This window comes from Lutra lutra, chromosome 13, assembly GCF_902655055.1.
Source record: "Lutra lutra chromosome 13, mLutLut1.2, whole genome shotgun sequence".
In the NCBI taxonomy this organism is placed as follows: Eukaryota; Metazoa; Chordata; class Mammalia; order Carnivora; family Mustelidae; genus Lutra; species Lutra lutra.
This window is the reverse complement of record NC_062290.1, coordinates 62,472,120-62,499,534: the sequence shown is the minus strand read 5'-3', so window position 1 is coordinate 62,499,534 and position 27,415 is coordinate 62,472,120. Positions and strand designations below refer to the sequence as shown.

The following is a 27,415-nucleotide window of genomic DNA, read 5'->3' as shown; positions in this document are numbered from 1 at the left end:
CAAAATGTTAAGATTTTATTTACAAAGCTTCTTTGTTGTACAGAAAGTAAAAATGCTGTTACAGTCTCGGTGCAACTGGTAGCCACAGACGGTCGGCTCACCAATCACAGCTCCCCGCGCTACAGCAAGTCTGACACGAAAACCTAACAACGCTTACAATTTTGTTGGGGTGAAGTCCCCAAGCTTGGTGGCGAATTTCCAAGAGGGACTAAATGGAAGAAGGTGGAATGTCACAGGAACTATTCTTTGGCTCTTTGGGTGGGTGGGTGTCCTGGGGTTTGTATCACAGCTACCTTTTTTTTTTTTTTTTTAAACAGCTACCAAATCCATATGAGCAGTCCAACCAATACTCAACAGTTCTTTCTTTGCAAGTTTTTTGGGGTCTTAATCATCTTCTCCTTCATCGTCTGTTTCTCTCTTCCTCTTTTCACCTTTCCCACTTTCTTCCTCTTCTGCACAATAACAAAAATTCACTTTGAGACAATCGGAAAATATTTGCCTATGTTATTGCTAATGGAGGTAACAATGAACTTTTGACAGTTGGGAGATTTAAAACCTGTAAGCTTGAACAGACTGGTAGGTTGCTGATTTTAAGAGGTATTAACTAAAAAGCGCAACTAGCAACCACTGAATGAAGAAGGGCAACATGCCCAGCAACATCTCAAATGACAGCCAAGTTGACCCAGTTTTCTCCATTTTAATGTGCGGTCTTTAAGTTGACTCACATTGTAGTAACTGAGTGTTTAACTCAAAAGGTATTTCTTAGAATCCTCAGGTATCTGGTATTCATTCTTGAGGACCCAAGAATACCTACACATCATCCTGTTTTTTTCCAACCAGTAAAAATTCGAGGCTGTATCAACGAAATTACCTAAACAGGCATGCTATTCCGAAAAGCTCCCTAGGGGCGGTACTAAGCCCTACCTACCGTTGCACTCAGTGTTAAGTTTAGTCCAGTGCCTGGCACAGACAGCAGATGCTGAGAAAACACAAACCAATGGAAAGCAGAGCAAACAATCTGGTACTCTGAAACCCACACAGGTGTGAGAATCTGTATTTCCAACAATTAACAAATAAATAGCATGTTAATAAAATAAATGTTTCATTGGTTTTGGTTGTGGTAGGGAAAAGAAGTAACAGTAATAAAGTTGGAAAGATGCTATATTTATATCTTGCAGAAGTTATGATCCAGTTATTAAGATTTTAGTGAAAAACTTCCCAAACCAGATGTGTCAGGTGTGGCAGTAATCCCAGAGCTGGAGTAGGTGGGACACACTCCAGGCGCCAGCCAAGGGCAGCCTCCTGTCTGCGCACAGCCGCTACCGCCACAGGGCAGGCAGTCTCAGCAGCCCAGGCACCCCGACAGCGCTGTACAAGCACCTGTGAAGGCCACCCGGACCGGGGGAGTCTTATTTTGTTCTCTTTAGTTTCAAATTCTAAATTAATGGGCATTTCCCTGTGAATTTTTAACTGAGGAGGACCTAAGTGCACGAGTAACACCCACCTTCATCTTCATCTTCATCCTCGTCGTCTTCATCTTCATCAACTTCTCCATCATGTCCAAATTCTTCTTCCTAAAGACGAGTAAATAGCGAATGCTATTGGATTAATCTGCGATCTTAGGAAGTACAGAGAAAAAGATAATTTGCCAATAAATGTAATAATTCATCAAGGAGAAAACCTTTTAATATTATCTTTATCTACTTGAATGTCCTGAAATCTGTTCATTTTTCTGAATAAGCTTAAACTAAAATTTTCTTTAAAAACTGCTTTTTAGGGGGTGCCTGGGTGGCTCAGTGTGTTAAAGCCTCTGCCTTCAGTTCAGGTCATGATCCCAGGGTTCTGGGATCGAGCCCCACATCGGGCTCTCTGCTCAGCGGGGAGCCTGCTTCTTCTTCTTCCTCTCTCTCTGCCTGCCTCTCTGCCTACTTGTAATCTCTATCAAATAAATAAATAAAGGGACGCCTGGGTGGCTCAGTGGGTTAAGCCGCTGCCTTCGGCTCAGGTCATGGTCTCAGGGTCCTGGGATCGAGCCCCACGTCGGGCTCTCTGCTCAGCAGAGAGTCTGCTTCCTCCTCTCTCTCTGCCTGCCTCTCTGCCTACTTGTGATTTCTCTCTGTCAGATTAATAAATAAAATCTTTTTAAAAAATAAAATAAATAAATAAAAATCTTTAAAATAAAACAAAACAAAATAAACTGCTTTTTAGGATCTTAACTTTTTACTTTGTTGCCTTTTTCAAATATAATTCCATTTGTCCTCCCCATTGCATAAGAAAGCAAAATGGAACTAGAGAATTTGTGATGTCAGACTTGCCACTTTCTTTCTCTATATTCTTTTCTTTAACCTTCTTTAATCTGACTTCTGGTGTAATTACTGAGCTCTCTGTCCTTCTAAAGTCACCTTTTTTTTTTAATTTTTTAGATTTTATTTATTTATTTGACAGACAGAGATCACAAGTAGGCAGAGAGGCAGGCAGAGAGAGAGGGGAAAGCAGGCTTCCTACCAAGCAGAGAGCCCGATGCGGGGCTCGATCCCAGGACCCTGGGATCATGACCTGAGCCGAAGGCAGAGGCTTTAACCCACTGAGCCACCCAGGTGCCCCCTAAAGTCACCTATTCTTATAGGGGTCTTACATCTTTTCTTCATTATTTTCCTATTTACAGACTCTAATTTCATACATATATAAACAAGCATATATACACATATGAATACACACACACACACATATATGCCCACATAAATTATGTATAGATACACATACACACCATATACGTAGATATAAATAAATATATATAGAGAAAAAGAACTGTCTGTGATCCAAGCATTGGTTCATTTTCCTGGATTTCCATTCTACAGGTCTGATAAATAGTATATGATCATATTTAGTGGATCCACTTTTTCCTAATCTGCACAGCATTGCTAGATCTCTGCTAAGGAAACCCAGCAATCCACTTTTTCCTACAGGTATTCCTATGGCTGTTTTGATTCTATATTCCTTTCTATATTCACTCCCCTGAAGAGCTAATTCAGTCTTAAGGTTTCAAATATTAGCTGAAAGACCTTGTCTTTTGAGAATTTGCTTTATTTTCATTTGTATTAAAAGTATAACCCTTTTCATTTACCCAAGTTATATAAAATAGAAAAACAAACAAACAAACAAAACAAACTGCTTTTTAGAGGCGCCTGGGTGGCTCAGTCATTAAGTGTCTGCCTTCAGCTCCGGTCATGATCCCAGGATCCTGGGATCAATCCCCACATCGGGCTCCCTCTTGGGCTGGAAGCCTGCTTCTCCCTCTCCCACTCCCCCTGCTGTGTTCACTTTCACTGTGTCTCTCCCTGTCAAATAAATAAAATCTTTAAAAAATAAAAATAGGGGCGCCTGGGTGGCTCAGTGGGTTAAGCCGCTGCCTTCAGCTCAGGTCATGATCTCAGAGTCCTGGGATCGAGCCCCGCATCGGGCTCTCTGCTCAGCGGGGAGCCTGCTTCCTCCTCTCTCTCTGCCTGCCTCTCTGCCTGCTTGTGATCTCTGTCAAATAAATAGATAAAATCATTAAAAAAAATAAAAATAAAAATAAAAAATAAAATAAATAAAACTGCTTTTCAGAAGCATTTAATTTGCCAGATGTATTTAATTAGTATACAATTTATAATAAATAATTCAAAAAATGATTTTAGAACCCTGAATTTCAGAAGAGAATTTTTATATGCTCATCCTCATAAAAAGCTTCTTTTAGGAATTTAATTTCATTAAATACCTTTGAGATTACACAAATTGCTCAGCCTTTCTTTTTTTGTACTGCAAAGCAACATGCATTCTGATGACATCTCATTTTCTCTGCCCGTTTTCATAACTTCCTTGAGGTCTGTCAAAGTCAAGTCACTCCTTTCTCCTGTCCTTCTATGGCATTCAGCTCCTCAGAGGTGTTCTATCACTGGGTGTCCCGTAAACTAGACGCCTTTAAGACAGGACCACATTCTTGCTTAACTTTTCATCCCTACCTCTTTAAAACACAGGCATTAGATGTATTTACTGAATTAAGCTGAACATAAGAGAACAAGTTCAGACTTGGTAAACATATCCTTCCCTTCAACACAACCAAGGGATGGACATACCATCAGCTCTCAACACTTCGTTTTCTCACCCTATGGAAAGGACACTCATTACTTCCTAAGTTAAAGGGTCAAAACTTATCCCACACAGCCAAGCACTGTGTCTAATTTGCATTCTGTAAGCATTCTGCTTAGTATTTACTAAAAAGGGGAGGAAAAGAATTATATCAATCAAATCATTATTGGTCTATTTACAAGTTTACTACTTTCATTAGAAGCCCATTTTCTTAACAGCAGCAGCAAAAAAGACCTCCACATTTTTAGCTACAAATAGGAAACAGAGCAGCAAACAGTTACACCAACCTCCCCACTGACTTCGTCTTCATCTTCTTCTCCTTCTACATCTTCGTCTTCATCTTCATCCTCTTCATCATCAAACTCTTCCTCCTCACCATCCTCATCCTCCTCGTCTTCCTCATCTTCTCCTTCTGAAACAGTCCAGAGGAGTTCATTAAATCCCCTCGATGGCCCACCAGGCACATGTACTAAGGTGCCGGGGCGCTTTAGGTCGGTCTATGAGACAAACACTGGGCTACACCAGTGCCTGGGAAACCCACGCACCACACTTGCCCCCTTTCTCCCAGGCAGCTGCAACCTTTATCCATCAGAGTCCCCTCACATGTGGAGACCAGGAGTCCTGATAGACTAGCTGTACACTACAACAGCTACTGATGAAAGGACAGAATTCCTAGGATCTGCTTCAAAATAAGGGAGGGGGAAGTAGGTGGGGTGTGTATGTATAACATAAGATCAGCCATGAACCAGTAATTGTTGAAGCTCAGTGATGGGAATGTGAAAGTTAGTTTTACTGTTATTTCTATCTTTGTCTATGTCTGGAATTTTCCATAGCAAAAAGTTATCACACACCTTCCCCAAATAACTAACACTGAGCTCCTTCTCTGAGGTAAGGGCACCACCACAAAACCAGAGGCCAGATGAGGAACCCGAGAAATGCTCATAAGCCTATAATGGGAGGGTCAGCGTGGGTGGGGAACAAGAGGCAGGCTGAGAGGCACCTACAACCTGTGTCCACTCCAGCTGGTGCAGGCCGGCAGGCCAGCAGTTCTTACCGCTCCCGGAGCCTGCTGCTGTGTCCGGCTTCCTAGTCTCCGCAGGCTCTTCCCTTTCTTCTCCGCTTGGCTAACACAGATTCAAACCTTTGGGTCTCAGTTAAACATCACTTCCTCAGACAAACTCACCAGACCTCCTAATCCTGGCTCATTCGCTCTCACACGAGCACCTGATACTCCTCCATTATCACACGCTTTACTCACTTGGGATTACTTAACGTTTCTCAGCAGACCGTAAAGACCAAGGACAGGAACCATGTCTACTTTCTACTTTCGAAACTATATTCCACAGTCCCTGGCACATAAAAGCTCAAACTTGTTGCTTGACTGATACTCCCTCTCAGGAGCTGCTCTCCACTGTCCAAGGAATTTCCTTACAGGCTCTTGCACATGTGGCCACTCGACCTGTTTAAGGTGAACTGAGACGACAAGAGGCACGACCAGGGTTTTCATGACTACCTGAGAACCTTCAGTGAAGGGAGTAAGTGATGTGAACATATGGAACAAAGTGAGAAGTCCTATCCTGTGTCCGCTTTACCATCCTACATCTGCTCCTTTTTTGCCTTGTCTCAAATCTGAAGTCAATCTGCAAAGATGTTACCAGAATATTACACCATTAATTGCACCCAAGCTGCCTGATGTTTTTCTCCTCTATTTTTCTTGACCATTTGTTTTATGTGTTTTTCTCTTTAAAGAGAAGATATATAAAATAATGCTTCAAATACACTAATACCACAAATTCCAGCAACATTAGGAATTCTAGGACAGTAACTTTTCTTCATGCTGACTTATGTGAAAACTGATCATTCTGCTTCCTCTAAGCCACTGGAGGTGAGAAACTATTTACCCTGAGTGGCTCAGAGTCAGTGAGTCATGGTGCAAGGAGAGCACAAGGCCATCAGGAAAGCGATTTTATTTACATTTGGATACAAGGGACACGTACCGTACCTAGAATCTGTGAAGTGCTAGGCGTTGTGAATAAAGATGACAAAAACCGTTCCTACCCAAGATCATCACAGCATAGTTGAAAGGGACAAGAGTAGCAGAGAGTGACAGGTTATGAAAGAGGTAAGTAGCGAAGAGCTTTAGCATGCACAAGGAACCTAACCTAGCTCACGAGCATCAGGAAATGCAATCTGGAAGTGCTGACAAAGCTGAGTTTGTAAGGATAAGTCAGACAATAACCAAGAAAAGAAACGAACAAGGCAGGGAAGACACGAGATGATGGTCCTTTCAGTAAACTGTAAACCACAAATACTTCAATGTGTTAGGGCTCCAAATTCGAGGCTAACAAATCATTTTTATTTTGAATCATTTGAAGGCTTCAATGTCCCAAGAACTTACTAAAATTAATTAGAGTTCCTAGTTCCAAATTTAATGGAAATAAATTCCCTATACACATGGAAAGTAATTATTGTTCTCAATACCAAGAATATTCAACAGCTTACCACGACCTTTGACAGGCAGAAATTAGGTTCACTGGATGTTACCCCCACTTACCTTCATCCTCCTCTTCTTCATCCACACCATCCACCTCAGCATCTGAGTCAGGGGCTTCCCGATCCTCTCGATCATAGCCATCCAGGTAGGTCAGCTGGGGCAGGAGTTTGAAGACACTCTCTCGGTAGTCATTCAGGTTAGTAACCTCACAGTTAAACAGATCCAGGCTTTTCAGATACTCCAACTTTTTCTGAAGAAAAGGATCAAGAAACAAAATTTCTAAACCAAAGGAACATAAGCAACAAAACCCATCTCCTGAAGAGGTAAGATTCTAGGCTCTGTATTTATTTAGCTGCTACTGACTCAGCTTTATACACAGGAAAACATTTCAAGTCCTTCACAACCTTTATAATGGGCCACTAGATTTTAGATTCTACAATCTACCTTCTCAGAGAACTGTCTTTTTCTGGCAGCATTAGTAATTTTAAGAAAAGCGAATTTGAAAAACTATTCATTAAAACTAGATCTTTTCACAGTATGAGACAGATCAGGGTTTTAATAAATTTGGTTCAAAACTAAGTTTTAACATTCCAGTAATCAGATGGCCAACAAGAACTTGCTGGATATCAAGTCCAGTCTTCAATGCTCTGGGGTGGCAGGATGGGGAAAAAAAAATTCATTCAATTAATCAATGCATCAATTTTGAAGTACTTGAGATTTCTATTCAGAGACACAGATGTGAAACACAAGAGAATAGCATTTAATAAAGCAAATGATAATGATTATTGTTAACGGTTATTCTCCAGAAAGAGAGGAGTCAGTACAGGCTGGGGAAAGGGAAGGGGCACTCAAGAGTTGAAACCTCTGAAGGAGAGAAACAATGCTCTTTTTTTAATTTGGGGGGAAAGGATCAACACCATTACCAGACCTTTCTGATATAAATTTCTTCTGATTTTACCATACCCTGAAATTTTGTTGCAATACCTCATTTGTTTAAAACTTTGGTTTAATCTATCTAAAGTACAAAACACAAAATAGTTGGTATCTGAAAGCTTGGGTCGAGGAAAGTTTTCTGAGTAGCCAAAGTAGATAAGAAAATGTCCATGTATTTTACTCAGGGACTCATTTGCTATTATAACTGTGTAACAGTATTTCAATCCCAGCTTTTGCAAATTGTGACTAAGGGTGAAGGGAGACTATGGGAGGGCAGAGGGAGTATACTACAGGCAACAGAAGAGAACAGCAGGAAGTAACAGCAGACCCTCTTAGGAAGGAGAAGAGGGCCAAGTGTTTAAAAAGCAAACACAAAACATCAAGTAGTGTGTAGCCTGGTGCCCTCTAGAATAGGGCCAATAAGCCCAGAGGGCGCAGGACATGTAGCTTCATAAATGTCACTTTTAAGTGTTCTGAGTCAGGAGAAAAAGCCTGGTATTCTCTGAGAAAGTAGTACTATAACAAAACAAAAACAAAACTAAGAGGATCTCTGCATGAAGTAAGCTGCTAAAAATAAACACTGTTCAAAGGCTTTGATGCTTTATTGGGAAAACTATTTCAACATTCACAAGCCCCCGGAAGAAATGCAGATGAAAAAAACCTTGTCTTCAGGACTTGAGGTATCTTAGTGATCTGGGAGAGTTAGAAAATAATTTAAAATCTTTACCCTAAAGCAGTGCTTGGCAAAAGATGACCGGCCCATCCTGGCCCACTGCCTGTTTCTGTAAAGTAAGTTTTATTCTAACACAGCCACTTCATTTGTTCATGTACTATGTACAGCTTCTTTCGTACTAGAGTAACAGCAAAGCTGAGTAGCTGCGACAGACCCTACAGCTTACAAAGCCTGAAACATCTACCTGGCCCCGTAGAGGAAGGGCTGCTGACCCCTGCACTTACAGGATCTTCATCTTCCTGGTCAAAGAAGAGGTTCCCACACTTGTTTTATTTTCACTGAGCAGCCCTTGGGAACAGAGAGCCAGGCAGGGAACACAGGGCAGGGTTACGGCAACAGGCAAATGCACTCCTCCAAACACCAATGTACAGTGATCCAAGAGTTTGTGGATCAAATAATGTGCTTATGTAAGTCAGTCCCCTGAGGTCTTAAGAAAGCGGTCCCCAGCCCTTCTAATCATAGGGAGAGCTGTGTTATGTTGTGTGGCTTTCAGATTAGGTTCCCTACCGGGCAGGTCCTGACCTCCAGAAGCCCAGGTAGGACTTCCTGCCAAAGAGGGGAAAAAATGTTGAAAAACCACCCCAGACAACTAGCTGACACACTGGGAACTCTTTTCTCTTCACAAAAAGGTTGTCTCTGTACCAGCTAAGATATGACCACAAGTAAATTTAGGCAGCTTTCCCAAAGTCTAAAAATTCTTCACTCAAGGGAATGAGCCATTTGCTTTTCAAAATTATTCCCTAGGAATGGATGCATGAAAATGCATACAACCCCTCATCTTTCACGCTCTATGGTGCCTCAAGCCCCTTCTCTAGTTCCACCTCCTGTCACAGTACACAGGGCCTCCACCTATTTCTGAAACTCCATATATCTGTGAAATTTTTGAATACTTCTTAAGAACCCATTATGAATAACTCAAGCATGCCAAACAGTATGCTAGAAAACAAAGTGAAAGCAAATAAACAACAAAATTCCAAGTAACTGTAGTACTCTAGAACTGTTTAAAGTAATATAATTGTACTTTAAGGCCCAAAATATACTACCCACAGATTTAGTCAGGAACCCAATGTAATGTGTAAATACTGCTAAAAAACAAACAAACAAACAACAAAAAAACACCCAAAAACCAAGAAACAAAAAAATGCTCAAAAATCAGAATGCTACCACACCAGAAATGTGGCCTAAAACTAATAGGCTAGCCATAATAAACAATAAACATTTTATTAACAATAATTTTGCTTGCCTTCTTAGAATTTAGAAGGGCTTTGGGGGATGGTTTGGATGGCCCAGGTCTCTTAAAAAAGGTGTCCAAGGAAGTTTGAATTGATGCCTTCTTTGTCTCTCGATTAATGTCCCTGTAGCAAGCAGAGGCATTCACAATCATTGCAATGACTGTAAGAACTGGGCTCAAAGTAGACGGTGTTCAAAATGTACAGTAGTGGTTAATGAGGATGAGGATGGTGTTGTTCCCACTGAAGAATACTTTCAGAAGACAAAACGGACCCAACATTCCCCCCCTTCACCTTCTCCTACAGTTTTATTGTATTCCAAGATATAACTTTAGGAGACCTACCTAGCACCCCCAGGCATCTGAAGAGCAAGTTTAGGAGAATGGTGGGAGGTCAAGCTTTTCCAGATGGTCCTGACTGTGCAGCACTGTGGCTCTGTCACTGGCTAGCCTGGTGTGTGACTCTGGACAAGGGATTCGGACTCTCCCGAGCCTCAGCTTCCTCATGCATAAAAGAGGGCCATGTTATTTCTTATTCTCTTTGCAGAAATGTGAGGATTACTAACGAAATCGCATACATGAAGCATCTACCGCAGTGCACGGTACATAGCAGATCCACTAAAAATGGTAAATACAATTATTCACCACTCTTCATTGTCCTGGGGGACTTAGATGTTCACAGCCACCAAAGGGCGCTCATACATCACTGACCAGGTCAGAATGCCCAAGAAAACAACTCCCACAAAACGTTTGCTTCTGCTCTGCCTCTGTGTGCTAGGCCATGGGCAAAAACTTCTGGTGAAACATCAAAAGAGGACTTGGGTTGGCACAAGAACTGGGCAACGGCCAGCGACCCACTATGGGAGGCACTGCGTGGCACTCTGTTCAGAAAAAAGGGGTTCTTAGATTCACAGTGACCCTGAATTGATAGGCCTATCATAGACACATACACAATTAAGAAAGGTTCAGGGGAGCCGGTCTAACCGAGAGACTCCAGCACTTAATTTAGTGCTCCTCTTGGAATTCCCAGTTTAATGTCAATTTGGGTACGGAATAAATATGAAGGCAAAAAGAACAGGTCCCAAGGGCAGTGGAAAGAATGCTAGAGTTGGATTTAAACCTCTACTTTGCCATTTATCCTGTGGCCACTGAGTAATTATTTAAGCTCTCTAAACTTGGTTCCCTCATCTCTAAAAGGGGGACAGTCGTTCTCTTTTCTCTGGGTCACAGGCAGATACAATGGGCCAATGTTAATGTCCTTGAATACAGCAAAACTCACTAATGCTTGCTGAAACACTGGAAATGGGGATTGGGTTAGAGGAAAAGAACAGACTAGTAAAAAAGAAGGAGCCCAAGTATCTGGGTATACCCACAACGGAACAAAGGGACAAATTCACAAAGCAAAGGTGAGAAACAGGCTCCTAGCATTTGAGAAACAGGAGCTAACCGTGGTCCACTGAATGAAACATAAAAATAAAGGGACTCAATAAAAGGCAATTTAACCTACGTTAGAGCAGAGCCTTAATTATTGATTAGGAGGAAAAAGATGCTATAATTCTGGCAGGAAATCCTCTCTGTTAAAAGAAGTCACAATTTAACTCCATCTTCCCTTGAAAAATCGACAGAGCATTCTGTACAAGTTAGGTGAAACTCAAATAAATATTTTAATGTGCTGTGACATCTGAATTGATAGCAATAATAGAGAAAGATGTCTTATCCTCTTGGGTTTTGCTCTTCTGGATCCTGAGACAGCTCCTACCTGCTTGCAAAACCCTCTCCCAATTAATGTTTGCTAGAGAAGTCAAATGGGAAGACTGACTTAATGTATGAAAGACATGTGAAACAAGTCGGGAGTTCCATTAGCCTTATTAAAATGGAATTCGGTCTCAATGACAAATTTATAGAATGCATTATTTAGACAAATCAGCCACTTAACAATCTTGAATTCATAGCACTTTCCCAGTGGCAGCCACACAGAACAGCCTGGGAGGCTGCCCCACACTTTACATTAACCTCTCCCTGCCCTTTTCTCTTTTCTGCCCTACAACTTCCACGTGGACTGGACCCTCATTAGCACAGCTTCCCAACTTACAAAGCAAAGTTAAGTGCATTACCGTATTTTATTCTCAGAACTCCTAAGTAAAGTAAGGCAGAGTTTATTATCCTCCCTGCTTCCTAAGTGAGGAAACTGAGGCCCAGAGAGAAGAAGCAATTTGCCCAAGGTCACACAGTAAGCCTGTAACTCAACTAGCACTTAACATTTTACAGCTTATCCCAGTATGAAGACCAAGGATTCGGGGGTTCCCATGCAAAACTTAAGGCGACAGTGATCCAGCGGGCACAAGATCAATTAGAAGACCTAAAACTAACTGGAGCTGTCCTTGGACTGTTCCATCCACAATTCAGATATGCCATCCAGTATGAACAGCTTTTTCTGTAAAAATATAAAAGTATAGACTAGCCCGGCCAATTTGAGGAAAAAAATTTTAAGATAAATGTTTAAGTCTATGGTCAATATATTAAAGTTAAAAAGGACAAAAAAAAAAAAAAAAAAAAAAAGAAAAAAATTCCCCTTGGAAGGAAACCACCACAGTATCAGGCAGGGAGAGCAAAGCCACAGGAACACATAACCAGAGAGGCCCTGATCTTTAAAATTTCTACAGAAAGTGTTATAATAAAAAACCACCACCTTCTTGATCAATTATTATCATTTCCAAGCATTTCCCTCACTATAAATAAATATGAAAATGAAAATGACCAGTAAGTCCTGGTTTCCAAGTCCTCACTTACTTACCAAAGGTTCCAAGGTGCTGATATCTTTCAGTTTATTTCCACTTAAGTTTAGGTGTGTAAGATTTGGAAGTTTTTCTGCTAACATGTCCAGACCTCCAAAGATTCTATTGTCACTGAGCTCAAGCTGCAAGAGAATATACCACACACACACAGATACACACAGAGAAACACCTATCATTAAGGTGTCATAAGTAGCTAATACAATTCTTAAATACTTATCAAGATCAAATAATCTCTGTTCCTGTTAGGGCTTGTTTGTTCATTTTGTTTGATTAAAACCAGATTATGTAGTTCACAGATCCCAAGAACATTTGAGGAGAGGAGGAGAAACAGAATGGATAAGAGCTGCATTTCCCTAACCAGCGGCTAATTAGTTTGCTCAAGATCTGGCCCTGACATTGATGAATCCATTTTCTAACCTAAAACTGGGTCAAGACAAATTAGAATTCTCTGAGAAGCTGCAACAGGCTCTACCTGCCAGGAAGGGTAAATGGTCTGTGCATTCCAAGCAGCTTATTCCATGTGCCAAACAAAGCTCACGATGCCCACTTGAAAGCTGATCTGGTCCTATATAGTTCTGACACACTGGAAGGCTCTCTACCTGGAAGCCACCAGGGAGTGTTGTTCCGAAGGCTACAGGAGTGGCACAGGTCCCAAAGCAAGCCCTTAAAGAAGCTCCATGACCTCAGGAAATTGAGTGGGCCAACAGCTTCAGGGCTGCTGAAACCAACTCCCCAGAGGCCACTTTTTGCACAAACCCAGCACTAGCCTCTATGAGAACTTACTCTAATTTCTTAGTGGCAGGTCAAGTAGCACAGCAAGTCATGTGCCAATGAAGGAATGAGCCTTCACTGAGGAATCAGAACCCAAAGTGAAAGAAATTAGAGCCAGAAAAATTAAGACAGTCGAGGGCATATAATTCAAACTCTTCACATTTAGCAGATGAGAAAACTCGGACCACAGAACTGGTTTCAATTCTCTAGTTTAGGTGCCAACAACAGCAGCCAACCACATCTAACTCTTACACAGTACCTACGTGTACTTAGGTTCAGAGCCAGGCACTGTTTGAAACACTAGAAATATGAGCTTATCTGATTTTTTTTTTTTTTTTAAGGATTTTATTTGACAGAGATCACAAGTAGGCAGAGAGGCAGGCAGAGATATGGGGGGTGCTGAGTAGAGAGCCTGATGCGGGGCTCGATCCCAGGACACTGGCATCATGACCTGAGCCAAAGGCAGAGGCTTTAACCCACTGAGCCACCCAGGTGCCCCAAGCTTATCTGCTCTTACGATAACCCTACAGGGTAGGTAGAATTATTATCTGCATTTAAAAATGAAGAAAATGAACTATAATTCTGTGACTTGCCCTAGATCACACAACAGTTCCAGGGGTGACCAAAGACCTAAAGCCACGCAGGCTAGCTTCCGAAGAATTCGCCCTTCCCACTATGCTATGTACTCAGAATAGCATGTAAACTTCATGTAATTTAGACTTTGGCATGCAATGAAATGAACTACATGATACAGAAGAGAGGAACTTTAAAAAACTTAAATACTTGTTGAAAGAATGAATTTAAAAAACTCAAGTCCTCAACTTAGGTGTTACTAAATATTTCAGAAGAGGAAACGCAACACTTTAAAACATTTTTTTCCTTCCCATGGGGTATTCCAAATTATCTAGTCATGCTCTAGATTTGTAAATACAAATCTATGGGCATCTGGGTGGCTCAGTTGGTTTTAGCGTCTGCCTTTTGCTCAAGTGATGATCCCAGGGTCCTAGGATGGAGCCCCTAGTGGGGGCCTTGCTCAAGGAGGGAATCTGCTTCTCCCTCTCCCTCTGCGCCTTCCCCCATGCTCTCTCACTCTTCTCTAAAATAAAAAATCCTTTAAAAATATATATATATATTTAAGTCTTATCAACAAAGACTCAAGTGTTAGCTTTACTGAGATTTCAGTAAATCAAAACAAAAAGAGACTACTTTCCTTAGTTGTTTAGAATGTCACACATATGTAATATTCCTATCCTTTCAAAATGAATTACCTTAAGGAAAAGAGACAACAAGGCAATGTGCCAACGCATTTAGTGGCATGCTTATTTTGAAATCAAATCAATGTGTAAATTTACCTGGGATATTTACACACTAAAATTTCTTTCAGAACCAGTTTCATTTTAAAAAAAAATCTGTGCTCCAGGGTAGAAAGAAAAGGAAGTTTGTGAACCTCTTATCTGCCTTTAAGTTTGATATGTAGATCTCTCCACTCCTCCCTAACTCTGCAAGTGATTAACAAGGCTTCAGAAGGATTTGATAAAGCCTCTATATAGATAGTCACTGGTTCACTTCTCTTCTGAGTCTGACAGAGTACACACACCACAGGAAAGAGGAAAATGTATTAGGATGCTAGGAAAACAGAACTCGAAATACCCACTAGGATCACACTAGCAACAAGTTTATGCTGATACATGCTAGAAAGCCATCATTTGTTTAATGGGCTAATCAGAGCTCCCAATGTCACCAATAACCCATGTAAATACAAAAGGATTACACCTGAACCTCTAAAATAGATGCTTAGGCGAAAGGAACAATATACAAATTTAAATATAACAGTATTATTCTTTCTGATAGGAAGCTAAGTTACCTGAAACTCGTGAGGACTACCTAAGCATTTATTACCTAAGGCAAAAATTTAAAAAGTTTCGGGTTTGGTTTTCTTTTTTAAATATTTATTAGATTGAGAGAGACAGAGAGGGAGTGAGCACAAGCAGGGGGAACAGCAGGCAGAGAAAGAAGCAGACTTTCTGCTGAGCAGGAAGCGGGATGTGGGACTCGATCCCAAGACCCTGGGATAACGACCTGAGCCGAAGGCAGACTGGTAACAGACGGGTGTGAGCCACCCAGGTGTCCTGGGTTTTTGGTTTTTAATTAATGTACTTTACCCATAACAATCTCCTCTCAGGACTCAAAGCAAGCTACTGAACAGCCTACCTGCACTTTGCCTAAATCTCATTACAGATTTCTCTGTGTACCTTTGGATAAAAGTTCTGCTTAAATTCCCTAATAAAGTGAATACCAAACAGTGGAAAAGCCTGCAATACTTACACATACTTTTCATTATGTAATAGAGAAAGTACTGGTTTAGGAAATAGGAGATATGGGTTGTTTTGGCTCTAGTGCTAACCTCTTTTGTAGGTGGTGTTAGGCAAATCACTGTACCTTTCTGGGTCTATTGCTAATGCCTATGAAACGAGGGACTAGGCTAGAATCAAGCAAAGTTTTTTCCAGTTTTGACTTTCTGGAGCCCCGAGACAGTTACATGTGCAAGGACATGAGAAAACATTTTTCTAGAGGGCTTTTTTTTTTTTTTAAAATTGGTGGCGTGACTGATTTACAATTAGACCAATAAAGTGCTAACAACGAGCCATTGGCTAGGATGGGAGATAGAGTAGCTTTGTTACAATGAATTCTTGCAGTCACAACACATTTTAAACTTTCTAGTCATTAAGAATTACACAATAGGTTTGAATGATCAGACTACACATCTGAAAAGTCTTTATTGAAACTCACCCTTAATCAACAAACATAAAACATGAAGAGTGAGAGGCACCTTTGGTTCTTAAACCAGAGCATACTAAGAAAAAAACACAGCTAACATTATAACATAGAGCAATTAACCAGTAATAGCTTATTCACAAAATAATTATTTTTCATAACTACTACTTACTGAGAATCCAACACGTCTTATTCCTAAACATCACAGCAGTTCTGTGAGGCTGGGTGGTATCACCAGTTTATAGGTGAGGGAAACTGAGCCTTAGAGAGATTAAGTACCCCGAAGAAGATCATCAGGGAACTGGCGGAGCTGGAATTCAATCCCAGATATGCCCAGGTCCAAAGGCCACGTGCTTTCTGCTACACTAACTGCTTCCTTACAGGTAAAATCATACATGTTTCCCTTTCTCAGGATGTTTTCTCTTTTACTGCTAAAGACAAAGTACTTACCTTTTTCAATTTAGGTAGTTTGGGGAGATTTGAAACTGAAATCAAGCCTACATTTATTAAACTGAGGAACTCTAAGTTCACAAATTCAGCTGTTAAGCCCTCAATTTTCCCATCATTTGATTTGCAATTATCCAGGACAAGTTCCCGAACCTGTGGATGACAAAGGGGAAAGAAGGAAAAAAAAACAACAAGCTTTCAGAAACATATATAAAACAAAGAACAAAGCAAAACCTATAACCATAAACACCCAGCAAAAACATCCACATAGAGGGGCGGCCTCTACTTAGACCTAGATCACAGTTATAAATAAATGAAAAATGATTAAGCATTTAGTAACAATATACTAATAGATAGCAGGGATGGAAAGTTACACCGCAGTATAAAGATTTATTATTATTTTTTTAAAGATTTTATTTATTTATTTGGCAGACAGAGATCACAAGTAGGCAGAGAGACAGTCAGAGAGAGAGAGGAGGAAGCAGGTTCCCCACTGAGCAGAGAGCCCGATGCGGGGCTCGATCCCAGCACCCTGGGATCATGACCTGAGCTGAAAGCAGAGGCTTTAACCCACTGAGCCACCCAGGCGCCCCTAAATAAAGATTTAAACTCTTTACATTCCACAGACAGAACTGGAGTTCTTAAAATATAAGTGAAGAAATGATATCTTCCTGATTCCTTTTCCCAGGTCTGTTCCCTAAGAGGGGGCTTTAACTATGAAAGCAGAGAAGACACCACCCCCACCTCTGCCCTAACCCCACTGGCTGAGTCTCCCTCAAGGCCCAGGGGACTGACACAAGGAAAAGAGGAAAACTTTATTTTTCCTATCAAATCCCTAACCGATTTTGGCAACAGGTTTCTGCACTACACATTTCCACTTTTGGTTTTATTAATCTTTACTAAGATTATCTTGATAATTAGAAGGGGTCAAGATGAAGGAGGACTTAATTCAAAACAAAGATCAGTTTGGGTTACATGTGAGAAAGCTATTTCTACAGAAGAAAACTGTTAAGACATTAAATTAGGTTCCTTTTTCAGGCCACAAAATCTCCTTCTTTGTGGGTCCTGTAATTCAGAATTCCAATCCATCCAAGTGTACCATATCTGAAGATTTTATTTGTATTTATTTTTAAAATTTTATTTATTTGTTTGACAGAATACAAGTAGGCAGAGAGGCAGGTGGAAGAAGGAGAAACAGGCTCTCTTCTGAGCAGAGAGCCTGATGCAGGGTTCGATCCCAGGACCCTGGGATCATGACCTGAGCTGAAGGCAGCCGCTCAACCAACTGAGCCAGCCAGGCGCCCCGTTATATAGATTACTTTATTTTTTTTTAAAGATTTTATTTATTTATTTGACAGAGAGAGATCACAAGTAGATGGAGAGGCAGGCAGAGAGAGAGAGAGAGAGGGAAGCAGGCTCTCTGCTGAGCACAGAGCCCGACGCGGGACTCAATCCCAGGACCCTGAGATCATGACCTGAGCCGAAGGCAGCGGCTTAACCCACTGAGCCACCCAGGCGCCCATAGATTTATTACTTTAAAGTGAGCTCTACACACAGGATGGGGCTTGAACTCCTGACCCCAAGGTCAAGAGTTGAGTGCTCTACTGACTGAGCCAGCCAAGTACCCCACAATTCTAAATACTGATCAATTTAATAAATGGTCTACTGTGTATCTATCATGCTAATCCCCACTTCCACTCTTGCTCTGTGGCGGGCGCTGAAACTTGCAACTTTTTAACACATTTTAGTCAATTTACACTGATGCAAATTAGACTTAACGGCCAAAGGCACTCTTGTGGTGAATCTAGCATGTTAAATAGCATTGATCAAGCATACATGTGGAAGGGAGATGCTCACAGTCCTACAATGAGAATATGAGCTAATAATGTCTTCATCCTCCCATACAAAATCCAAGGATACTACTCTAGTAATTGTTATCATTTATGAAGCACTTACTCTTATTTCTTTGCACCACCACACCTTCCTGCCTCCCCCCATTTACAGAGAAGGACACAGATTTAGAGTCTGTGATACCCACAACACCCACAACTTCTCACTTGCTTCTTTACTACTTCTCACTACCCTGTCTACTTCCTCTTCCTAAGCCCTGGTTACAGTGAGGATACACGCAGGCCGGTTACACCTTTTACTTCTTTCCTTCCTTCATTCCACATTTCTTTACACACCTCTGCCATTTTCCCCTTTTCTGGGGAAAAATCACATCTGAAAATTTAAGGTGTCAAGTGAGGTGGGATGGGCTATAGGAAGAGATGCCCACGGTCATATCCTGGCTCCTCCATTTAGGACCTGTGTGACCTCAGAAAAGTCACTTAGCCTCTCTGCACCTCAGTTCCTCATCTGTGAAGGAAGATAGTAGTATTCATGGCATGGAGCTGCAGAGGAGTAGCACCTGGAACATACTAAATGCTAAAAAAGTAACCTCTGGGGAAAGGGATGAGGGGAAAGACAGGGACCTCTGCTTTTATTCATATCTGTACTGGGCTTTTTATAAGCATATATTTCTTTTGTATTAAAAAAAAAAAAGGAAAACCAACAAACCATAAAAATAAAGTCAACTGTAATTGCTCACACATCTAAAACAGCAATACTACTAAAAGTCCTCATTTGGTTTGGGAGATTTTCTATGACTGTATCTCACAAAGAATCCAAAATATTATAGAGAATGACACTAATATGCCAAAAGCCAAGTGAAGAGGGACTCGAGTTAGCCATATTGCCTCCCAGCTCACTGGGTGAAATCACCTCTTGGCTATTTCTTTCAACTGATAAAATTCCACCGTAACTAGGGTCATCAAAAACTACCATAAAGATTCAAATGTAAGCTAAAACAGGTTTGCTGAACCAACAGAATAGGAATCAAGAGGAGGGAACTGGGAGGGGAAAAAAAATGTTAAATGATTCAAATCTGCAGGTTCAGTTGCTGGGTGTGGAAAATGATGGAGGGGAAGTTGAAGTCTGGCTTAGAGAAATGGGAGCCATGTAGCTAGATGGAAGTAAGTAGGGAACAGATTTGGAGGGGCAGATGTAATGAATACCATGAAGGATACTGAGTTTAAGGTTCCCTTGGGATGTGTGGGTACAAGTTTCCCCAGACAACAGGACATGTGGTTTGGGGTGCAGAGAAGGGTTGTCAGTTCTGTTTTTAGAGTCATCAGGATAGAAACAAGAGTGAAAGGACGGAATCCCTAGGAAGAGGACAAAGGACAGATGTGCAAAAAAGACAAGAAGAATCAGGAATGGTACCAATGGTGGAGTATTGGTTTCAAACACCTGTAAAGGCTTCTGAAACAAGGCACAAGAAGTTTCTGAGGAAAGGACTGAAAAAATTAGAAAACTTCAATGCCCATCAACAAGGGACTCCTTTCCAGGATACACTGTGGGATGAAATGTGAAGAATGGATTCACTTTTATATACAGAAAATCTCTCAAGAAGAGAAAGGGAGACCTTCCTTTATAACCTTATTTAGCAGGCACCCGGTTGGCTCAGTCCGTTAAGCATCTGCCTTTGGCTCAGACTGTTGATCTGTGTCCTGGGATCAAGCCCTGTGTCAGGCTTCCTGCTCAGCAGGGAGTCTGCTTCTCCCTCTGTCGCCCCAATTCATGAGCTCTCTCTCAAATAAATAAAATCTTTAAAAAGAAAAAAAATCTTATTTAGCATGTCAATGATGATAATATGAATCTATTAGGAGAATAAAGACTTAAAAAGTCACCACTAGATTTCAAGCTTCATTACAGGCAAGGTCTTGTCTGTTTCAGTCACCACTATACCCCAGGTATGAGAAAGAGCTTTCACAACTGTTAAATGATGAAAACTGGTCACAGGCTTATCAGAGTACTGCCTACAGGTTTGTGTCAGGACTGTAGGGGGTTGAGCAGATGCAGCAACAGAAAACCTGGATATAAAAGAGAACATCTTCCTGATCACGAGCATTATCGTATCAATGCAAGAAATATTTGTCACTGTTAATATTTTGGTATTAACTTAGTCTTTGTGTATTTCAAATATAGGTGAGATAAAACTCTGTTACTAAGCATACTTTTAACAACACTGAGTATTTTTAATGGCTAAAGAAATTAGAGTATATAGGATATACCACAAATTACAATCCTCTTGTATATTTCTAATTTTCCCGTTTATAAATAATGGCATGATACCTTTTTACATAAAACTTCTTCTGTAATCAGGATTCCTTCCTCACAATCTATTGCTGGGTGAAAGAACAGAGACATCTGAGTCTCTGTTATTGAGTTCCGAGTTCTTTATTTAAAATGGCAACCAACCCGTTATTTTTTTGTGACCTTTCGTGAACTAGGGAAATTTTAGATATTTGCGTTGTCTTTTTCTCAAGGATATCGTTTTTACCTTAAGAAAAAAACAACCCCAAAGAAACATGGACAAAAAACAGACAAGCCAAAAAAATACAGAACATCACATTAAAAAAGTTGATGTGCAACTACAATAAAAACTGCATATTAAAAATGAGATAGATCATTCTACTCTTGTTGGGAGGTAGGAAGCTCCTCCTATGGAAAAAGCCAGGATGGATACAGGTGTAGGTGAGTTTATAAGTGGGAGAGCAAGAAGTTCAGGGAATGCACACCTGAGACTTTTAAATTTTCTCCACAAGTAGGGCACCTGAGTGGCTCAGTTGTTAAATTTTCTCCACAAGTAGAAAGTAACAGAATTTACTGGGCTGAGTCAGACAGAGGATTGTATGGCTCAGCAGAGAAGGCATACATACCCCTTTGACTTTTCCAGGAAGGCTGAAGTAGTAGTAAAGAAACCTGGCACCCCTGGACCGGAGTACCAGAGGCACAGTAAGAGGACAAGCCGCTGGGAAAAATGCACAGAGTGGGAATTACTGAAGAAAGCAGAGACCACAAGGTTCCACGTGGGGCTGTGCCCAAGGACAAGAAGTCTGGAAAGCGAACCGTCAGCAGCTGCCTTCTAGCTCATCTGAAGTTCTACAGAGGAGCATGGTGAAAGGTGTCTGCTCTCAGGCACTGCATCAGCAACATTTTTGGAAGTCAAGTCTTGCCCTTCCCTGTTCCTTGCTATGGAGGGACCCTGACTTGCTTGCAAGGGACAGTACTGTGGGAGAGGGGACAGTGGACAAGGAGTTGGGGATAGATAACCCCATGGCCTCCCAATACAGACCCAGAATAAATGAGGGATTCTAATCAAGAAAAAATGGCCCCAGTTTCTCCTCCTGTTCCAAATCCTCACCGAGCTACTATCTAAGGAGGGAAGGCTGGGCAGGCATTTGTACATTTGGGTGTACAACTCAGGGAGCTATTTGGTCCAAGATAAAGTTAGCTGGCTTTCTGTTTGAAGACCGATAAACTTTAGAGACCAAATTTACTCTTCATCCTTCATTTTCCAATTAAATTAGATCTTTCTAAAAATATAAATTCAAGATAAATACTTAAAAACTATAAATAATCCATATTATTTCCTATTTAACTCTTGTTTTTGTTTTCTGTGACTATCAGAAAAACCATTATTTTCTACTACTTTTTAACCGAAAAATCTGAAATATACTATAGTCAAGTTATGGGGATTGGTGCTAGCAGAGAAAAAAAAAAAATCAAGCCATTTTCCTTTCATCCTCTCCAACCTGCTTTCTCTTTCCACTCCCCTGGCTACTGATATCAGTTTTACCTAACTGGTTTGGAACTGGTTGGGTGATCTTCCCCAATTAGAACGGTTATAACTGTTACAAGGAGGGGGGAGGTAAAGGTATGGAGGGATATCATTTTGAGTTATCAATTCCTTTAATTAGAAAGTTAATACATGGTTATTGCAGTAAGTGAAACAATCTAAAAATGTAGAAAAAGTAACTCCTGACATCCTTGCCAACTTTCATTCTTCTGAGTTAACCAATGTTCCAAACCTTCTACTTTACCATTATTTTAAAATGATGTTTTCAGACACTTACATGATTTCCCTGATATGAGGAAATTGGGAAACAAGACAGAGGATCATAGGGGAAGGGAGGGAAAAATGAAACAAGATGAAACCAGAGAGGGAGGAGACAAACCATAAGAGACTCTTAATCTCAGGAAACAAACTGAAGTTGCTGGAGGGGAGGGGGTGGAAGGGATGGGGCAGCTGGGTGATGGACACTGGGGAGGGTATGTGCTACGGTTGAGTGCTGTGAATTAAGACTGATGAATCACAGACCTGTACCCCTGAAACAAATAATACATTATATGTTAATAAAAAAATAAAAATTTTTAAATGTTTTCAAAATGACAATATATATTAATGGTTCTCAATTGTATTTAGGTGACAGGACTATCAGCATGAAAGAAGGAAACACCCATATCCTATTGGTTGTATAGGTAAAGAAAGGAACCATTCTGAACAACAATCTGACAGAAGACAGATTCACATTGCAAGAGGTTCCTTTCAGTACTACTTAAAATGGCAAAAAAAAAAACTTCTAACCACCCCCATAAATTATGATCTATGCAGACATTAACAATGAAACTGCAAAATAATAGTAACACACAGAGGTAGAGAAGTTTACTGTATTTATATAAATACATTAAAAGAATTTGAATTTGGAAAATATTAAATATTTGGTAGACTATATACCCAAACGTCTAGATGGTAGAAATCTCACACCCCCCATCCTATTTTATTTTTATCTACATCTACTATTTTTTTCTTCAATTTAGATATAATACTTTAAAAATGGGGGGGGGGGAAGGCGAGCAAGTTGCTATGCAACCAATTAGAATATCCCACTGTGCTGAAAATTACATTAAGAGACACAAGACGGAAAAAATTGGGGAAAAAAATGTAAAGGTGTAAAGTAGGAGAAACAGAAGTGTCTGTCTCCTAAGGTTACTCTTATTTATAAGAGGAGTGCCTCGTCTTTGCACACAGCCTACCGGAGTCCCACGGAGGCATCCACTGAACCACAGGAACTGAACCACAGGAATTGCCTGCCTTTCTAACTTTGAATGGAAAACTCCCAACAGCTAACATCAAGGCTGGCTGTCCCTGGACGCAGAGTTAATAAGGTGCTCATAACAGAGGGCCACGTTTCGTGCAAGGGAAGGATGAGAGCCTCACATAAAGAACAGGTGTTTTTTCCATTCTGGAATATAACTAAATTGTGTTTCATTAGCCCCATCAGTGTTTTAGTTCACATCTGAAAATACCATCAATTTCCGTGGTGTATATGGTATTACCAGCACTGCACAATTTCTTCTCAGTGAAGTAACTGACGATACAAATATTTTGTATAAAATACTTCTCATCCTTGCCTATATTTTAAAATGATGATCTTCATTCTATATGTAGATTTTTAAATGCCATATGGGACATTTTTCCACTATGAGAACACACCTGATAAGAAGAGCTGTTTTGGTCTTAGGAAAAAACCTGAATTACACATTTCTTCACAAGTCCCCTCTTAAATGTGCGTACTTGTATTTATAAGGAGTAAGACCATAGTAATTGGTGAACTGAACCTACTATCTTGGTCTCACACACTGTGGCCAACACAAGAAGGTAAGGGTTACCAGGGTCATCTTCAAACCTCAAAATAAAAATCAAAAAGCCACATACACAATAAAAGCCTATCTGGCCTTAAGAAAAAAAAAAATTACAAAAATCATGTGTGATCAAACCTCTACCCTCCTCAAACACTTGGTTCTCACTTGACATTAAGTTCAACCACGGAATGCATGTATGCATTTAAGAGCTTCCCGTCCATATTTTAACTGTACATCCAGTGATGGTTCTTTTCTTTCCCCCAAATGACAAGAGTCTGCAGGATCCCAGAGGCCAAGCCTACTCTGTAACAGCTGGCCCCACAACAAACATAAGAAGCCATGTGACTTTGATTTTAAAGGAGTCCTCCAACTTTTCATTTGCCTCAATGATGATTCTTTCGTGCAAAGCACTATTCAACTTTTAGAATTTCCTTCAAAATCTACAGCATTCTTTCCCCTGAAAAGCCTTCAATTTAAGATCAAAGCTTTCCTGTCTTAAGAACCGAACTCTTGCTGAGTCTCCTCCTCAGAGTTCCCAGGGGAGCCTTTATGTGTCCCCCAACCTTAGCAGGCTTCCAGAAAGGTTCCCAAACTGTGGGAGTGCAATTTAGATACCTCCGGGTGCTGAGGCTCCAGGATGGAAGGCACTGCTGTCTAGTTCACCCTGCTTTTCCAGGCCCTGCCATACTGCCGGTACTCAAATATTTAATAAACCAGTAGTGTACCGCTATAGCCTAATGCTATCCAGTAACAGTAGCCACTAGTCACCTGCTGCTTTTGAGCACCTGAAATGTGAATAGTGCAACTGACAAACTGACTTTTAATTTAACGTTAATGAAACAATCACATGACTAACCGGTCTTTGGCAAGAGTATAAGGCCTAAATTGATTACTTGAAAAGTTAACACCTGCTCCTACTTAAGTACTTCTAAAAAGTAATATACTGGTTACTGCATATGTGAAAAAACTCCATATAGTGGGAACTTCAGCCCAGTTGTGTCTCCCAGAAAGCGTAAAATTCTCTTATCTAACTTTAGTTCTCGCACAAAGAGTTGAAATCCTAGTTTTAAAGCCTTTTGAAGATCCACGTGCATACTTTTGGAAATTTTGGCTAAATTTACTCCACATTCTACTAACTTGCAGCTCGCAGCAATAATGCAAGGGTCTGAAATTAACAACTCAAAATGAGAACAGAACTCTTTTAAGTTTTAGGGTGCGAAAAGGCTTAACCGTTTAATACACTAACACTAGCACGTGGCCGACACAAAATGTCTGACTGTGGACGGAGGGGATGGCCGTGGTCGAACCCCAACCAGAAAAACCCAGGGGACCAACTGGCGACGCCCACCCCTCAGGTCCTCCAAGGACGCGCGGGGAGGCTCACCGCGTACCCCATTTGTGGGGACACACCAAGCGAACGCTGGTTGACGAATTTCCAAAAGTTGGCAACTTGTTACCACAGCTGCCTGACTGCACGAAGCGCGCCCATCGCTCGACTGGGACTGGGTGGGAGGACTTCCCCTAGGCTTCCCCACGGCCACGGAACGCCACTCACCCTAGCCCCGAGTCTGGCGGAGGCGCGGCCGCCCCGCGCGGGCACCGCCGAACATGGCCCCGCGCCCCGCCGCCGGGAGGGCAGGGGTGGAGAATAAAGAGGCGATTCTCAAAGGCCCGCCCGCAGCTCACGCAGCCGCCGCGGCGAGTGCCAGCGTCCCTGGAGCACGTGCGGGGGCAGAGGCCGCGGAAACCGCGCGGCCCGCGAGCCCAGCCGAGGCCCGCCCGTACCCCCCGCGCCTGGCCCGGGCGGAGGCGGCCGCCTGGCGTTGCCCTTTTAAGAAGGGGGGAGGGGGGACGGCAGCGCGCCCCACTGGAGTCGAGCTGGAGGAGTCGGTGGCGGCCGCAGCGCGCAGCTCCTGCCAGTGCGAGCAGAGCCCCCGGCGAGGCGGACGGAAAAGCAGCCACCGGCTCAGCCCGGCAGCGGCGGCCCGAACCCACAGGCCGGCTTACGCGGCGGAGGGAGACAGGCGCCCGCCAACATGGCGCTCTGTCGGACCGTGGCGCGCCCGGGCTGGCGCGAGGAGCCACAGCCCGCCCACACCGAGGGGCCAGACTCCGGGCAGGGGCCCCGGGCTCCCCCGCCACGGCGCGGAGAAAAGGCGAAGCCGCCGCCGCCGCCAAAACGGCTGGCCTGGGCCGACCGGGGCGCGCCCTAGGAGACCGGGAATGGGGAAGGCCCAGAGAACGAAAGGGGAGGGAGAGAAATAGGGGAGAAAGTTTTATTTTTAGGCTTGAAAAATGGCGGGAACCGCGTCCTTTTTTCAAACTTGGCCTCGGGAGGGACGGCGGTTGCGCCACCTCCGCCGCCCGGCTCGCCCCTCCCCCGCTCCGCGCGCGCCAGGCCGCGCCCGCCCAAGCCCCCGGGCCCGCGAGGGTGCTCCTCGCCCCCCTCAGAGGCCGACAGCCCCCTCCTCACCCCACGGGCCCCTACCCTCGGCCCGGCCGGTGCCAACCGCGAGGCCCGAAAGGAGGAGTCCCCGCCCCACCCGAGCCCCTTCCGCGGCCGGCCCGGGGGCGCGCGGAGCCCCAGCGGGCCCAGCCCGGGCTGGCCGCGCAGCTCCTCGGCAGGCCCGGCCTCCGCCCGGCCGCGCATCCCGGGTGGCTGCAAACATGGCTCCCAGCGTTACACAACCCCCTCCTCCCTCCCTCACCGCCGGCCACACGCACACGCGCTTCTCCGGGAAAGGACCCCCGCGGGCGAGAACCTCAAAGTTTCCTTTCCCCCACCCCACCGCCTTCCCCAGACGGCCGCGGGGGCCCGCGGGCGCCAAAGAGTTAATCTCCGCGCGCTCGCTCCCCCCCTCCACGCCCGCCCGCCTGCCCGCCTTCCCCGTCCGAGCCCGCGAGCTGCGCCCTTCTCCGAGCCGGAGCCGGCGAACCCGCGGCCCGGGCCCCGCAGGTGGCCACCATTACATGCAAGTCATCGGGGGGGAGAAGGCGCCCAACGGAGGTTCTGCTTACAGCTGCCGGGGTCCGGTTCCTCAGCTCCAGGTGGATCCTCCTCTTCATGTCCATGTTTCCCTCTTCCCCCCTCTTCAAACTTAACTTTCCGCGGCGGGGGCGGAGGGGGGAGAGGCGTCCCGGCCTGCGCAGCGAGGGCCGTCGGAAGGGGTCTGCTGGCGGTAGAGCCCGGCGGCGCGGTCCCAGGCGGTGGGCGGCGTGCGGGCTGGCGAACGGAGCCCCCGGAGCCAAGTTACTCACGGGAGCGGAGAGAAACCATGGAGGGAAAAGGGGGCTGGAGCGCAGCGCTGGTCTCACTACCGCCGCCCCCGGCCGCGGCCCCGCACTGCGCTTAAACCGGCGACGCGGCGCGGGCGGCTGCTCGGCTCCACTCGGCCCCGCGCGGCGCTGCTCGGCTCGGCGGCCGCTGCTGCACCAAGGACGGGGCGGGGAGACGCGCGGCGGGAGGGGCGGAGGGTGGGGGGGGGGAGGCGCAGCCCGGGGGACTGGAGCGACTTCCTCCCTCCGACCGCACGTGGGGTGGCTGATGTAAGACCTTGCTCGGGGGGCTTCCCCTCCCGCCA

General features: G+C 43.4%; 1 protein-coding gene across 1 annotated transcript; it reads right to left on the bottom strand.

Moving 5' to 3' along the window:
• ANP32B (acidic nuclear phosphoprotein 32 family member B) lies at window positions 1-27,242 on the bottom strand. Its single transcript, XM_047699705.1, has 7 exons — window positions 26,853-27,242; window positions 16,308-16,457; window positions 12,311-12,433; window positions 6,683-6,872; window positions 4,416-4,540; window positions 1,505-1,574; window positions 1-452 (listed from the first exon to the last, which is right to left on the bottom strand). The coding sequence occupies exons 1-7, from the start codon at window positions 26,904-26,906 to the stop codon at window positions 385-387; spliced, it is 780 nt and encodes a 259-aa protein (XP_047555661.1). The 5' UTR covers window positions 26,907-27,242; the 3' UTR covers window positions 1-384.
• Window positions 27,243-27,415: the final 173 nt, after the last annotated feature.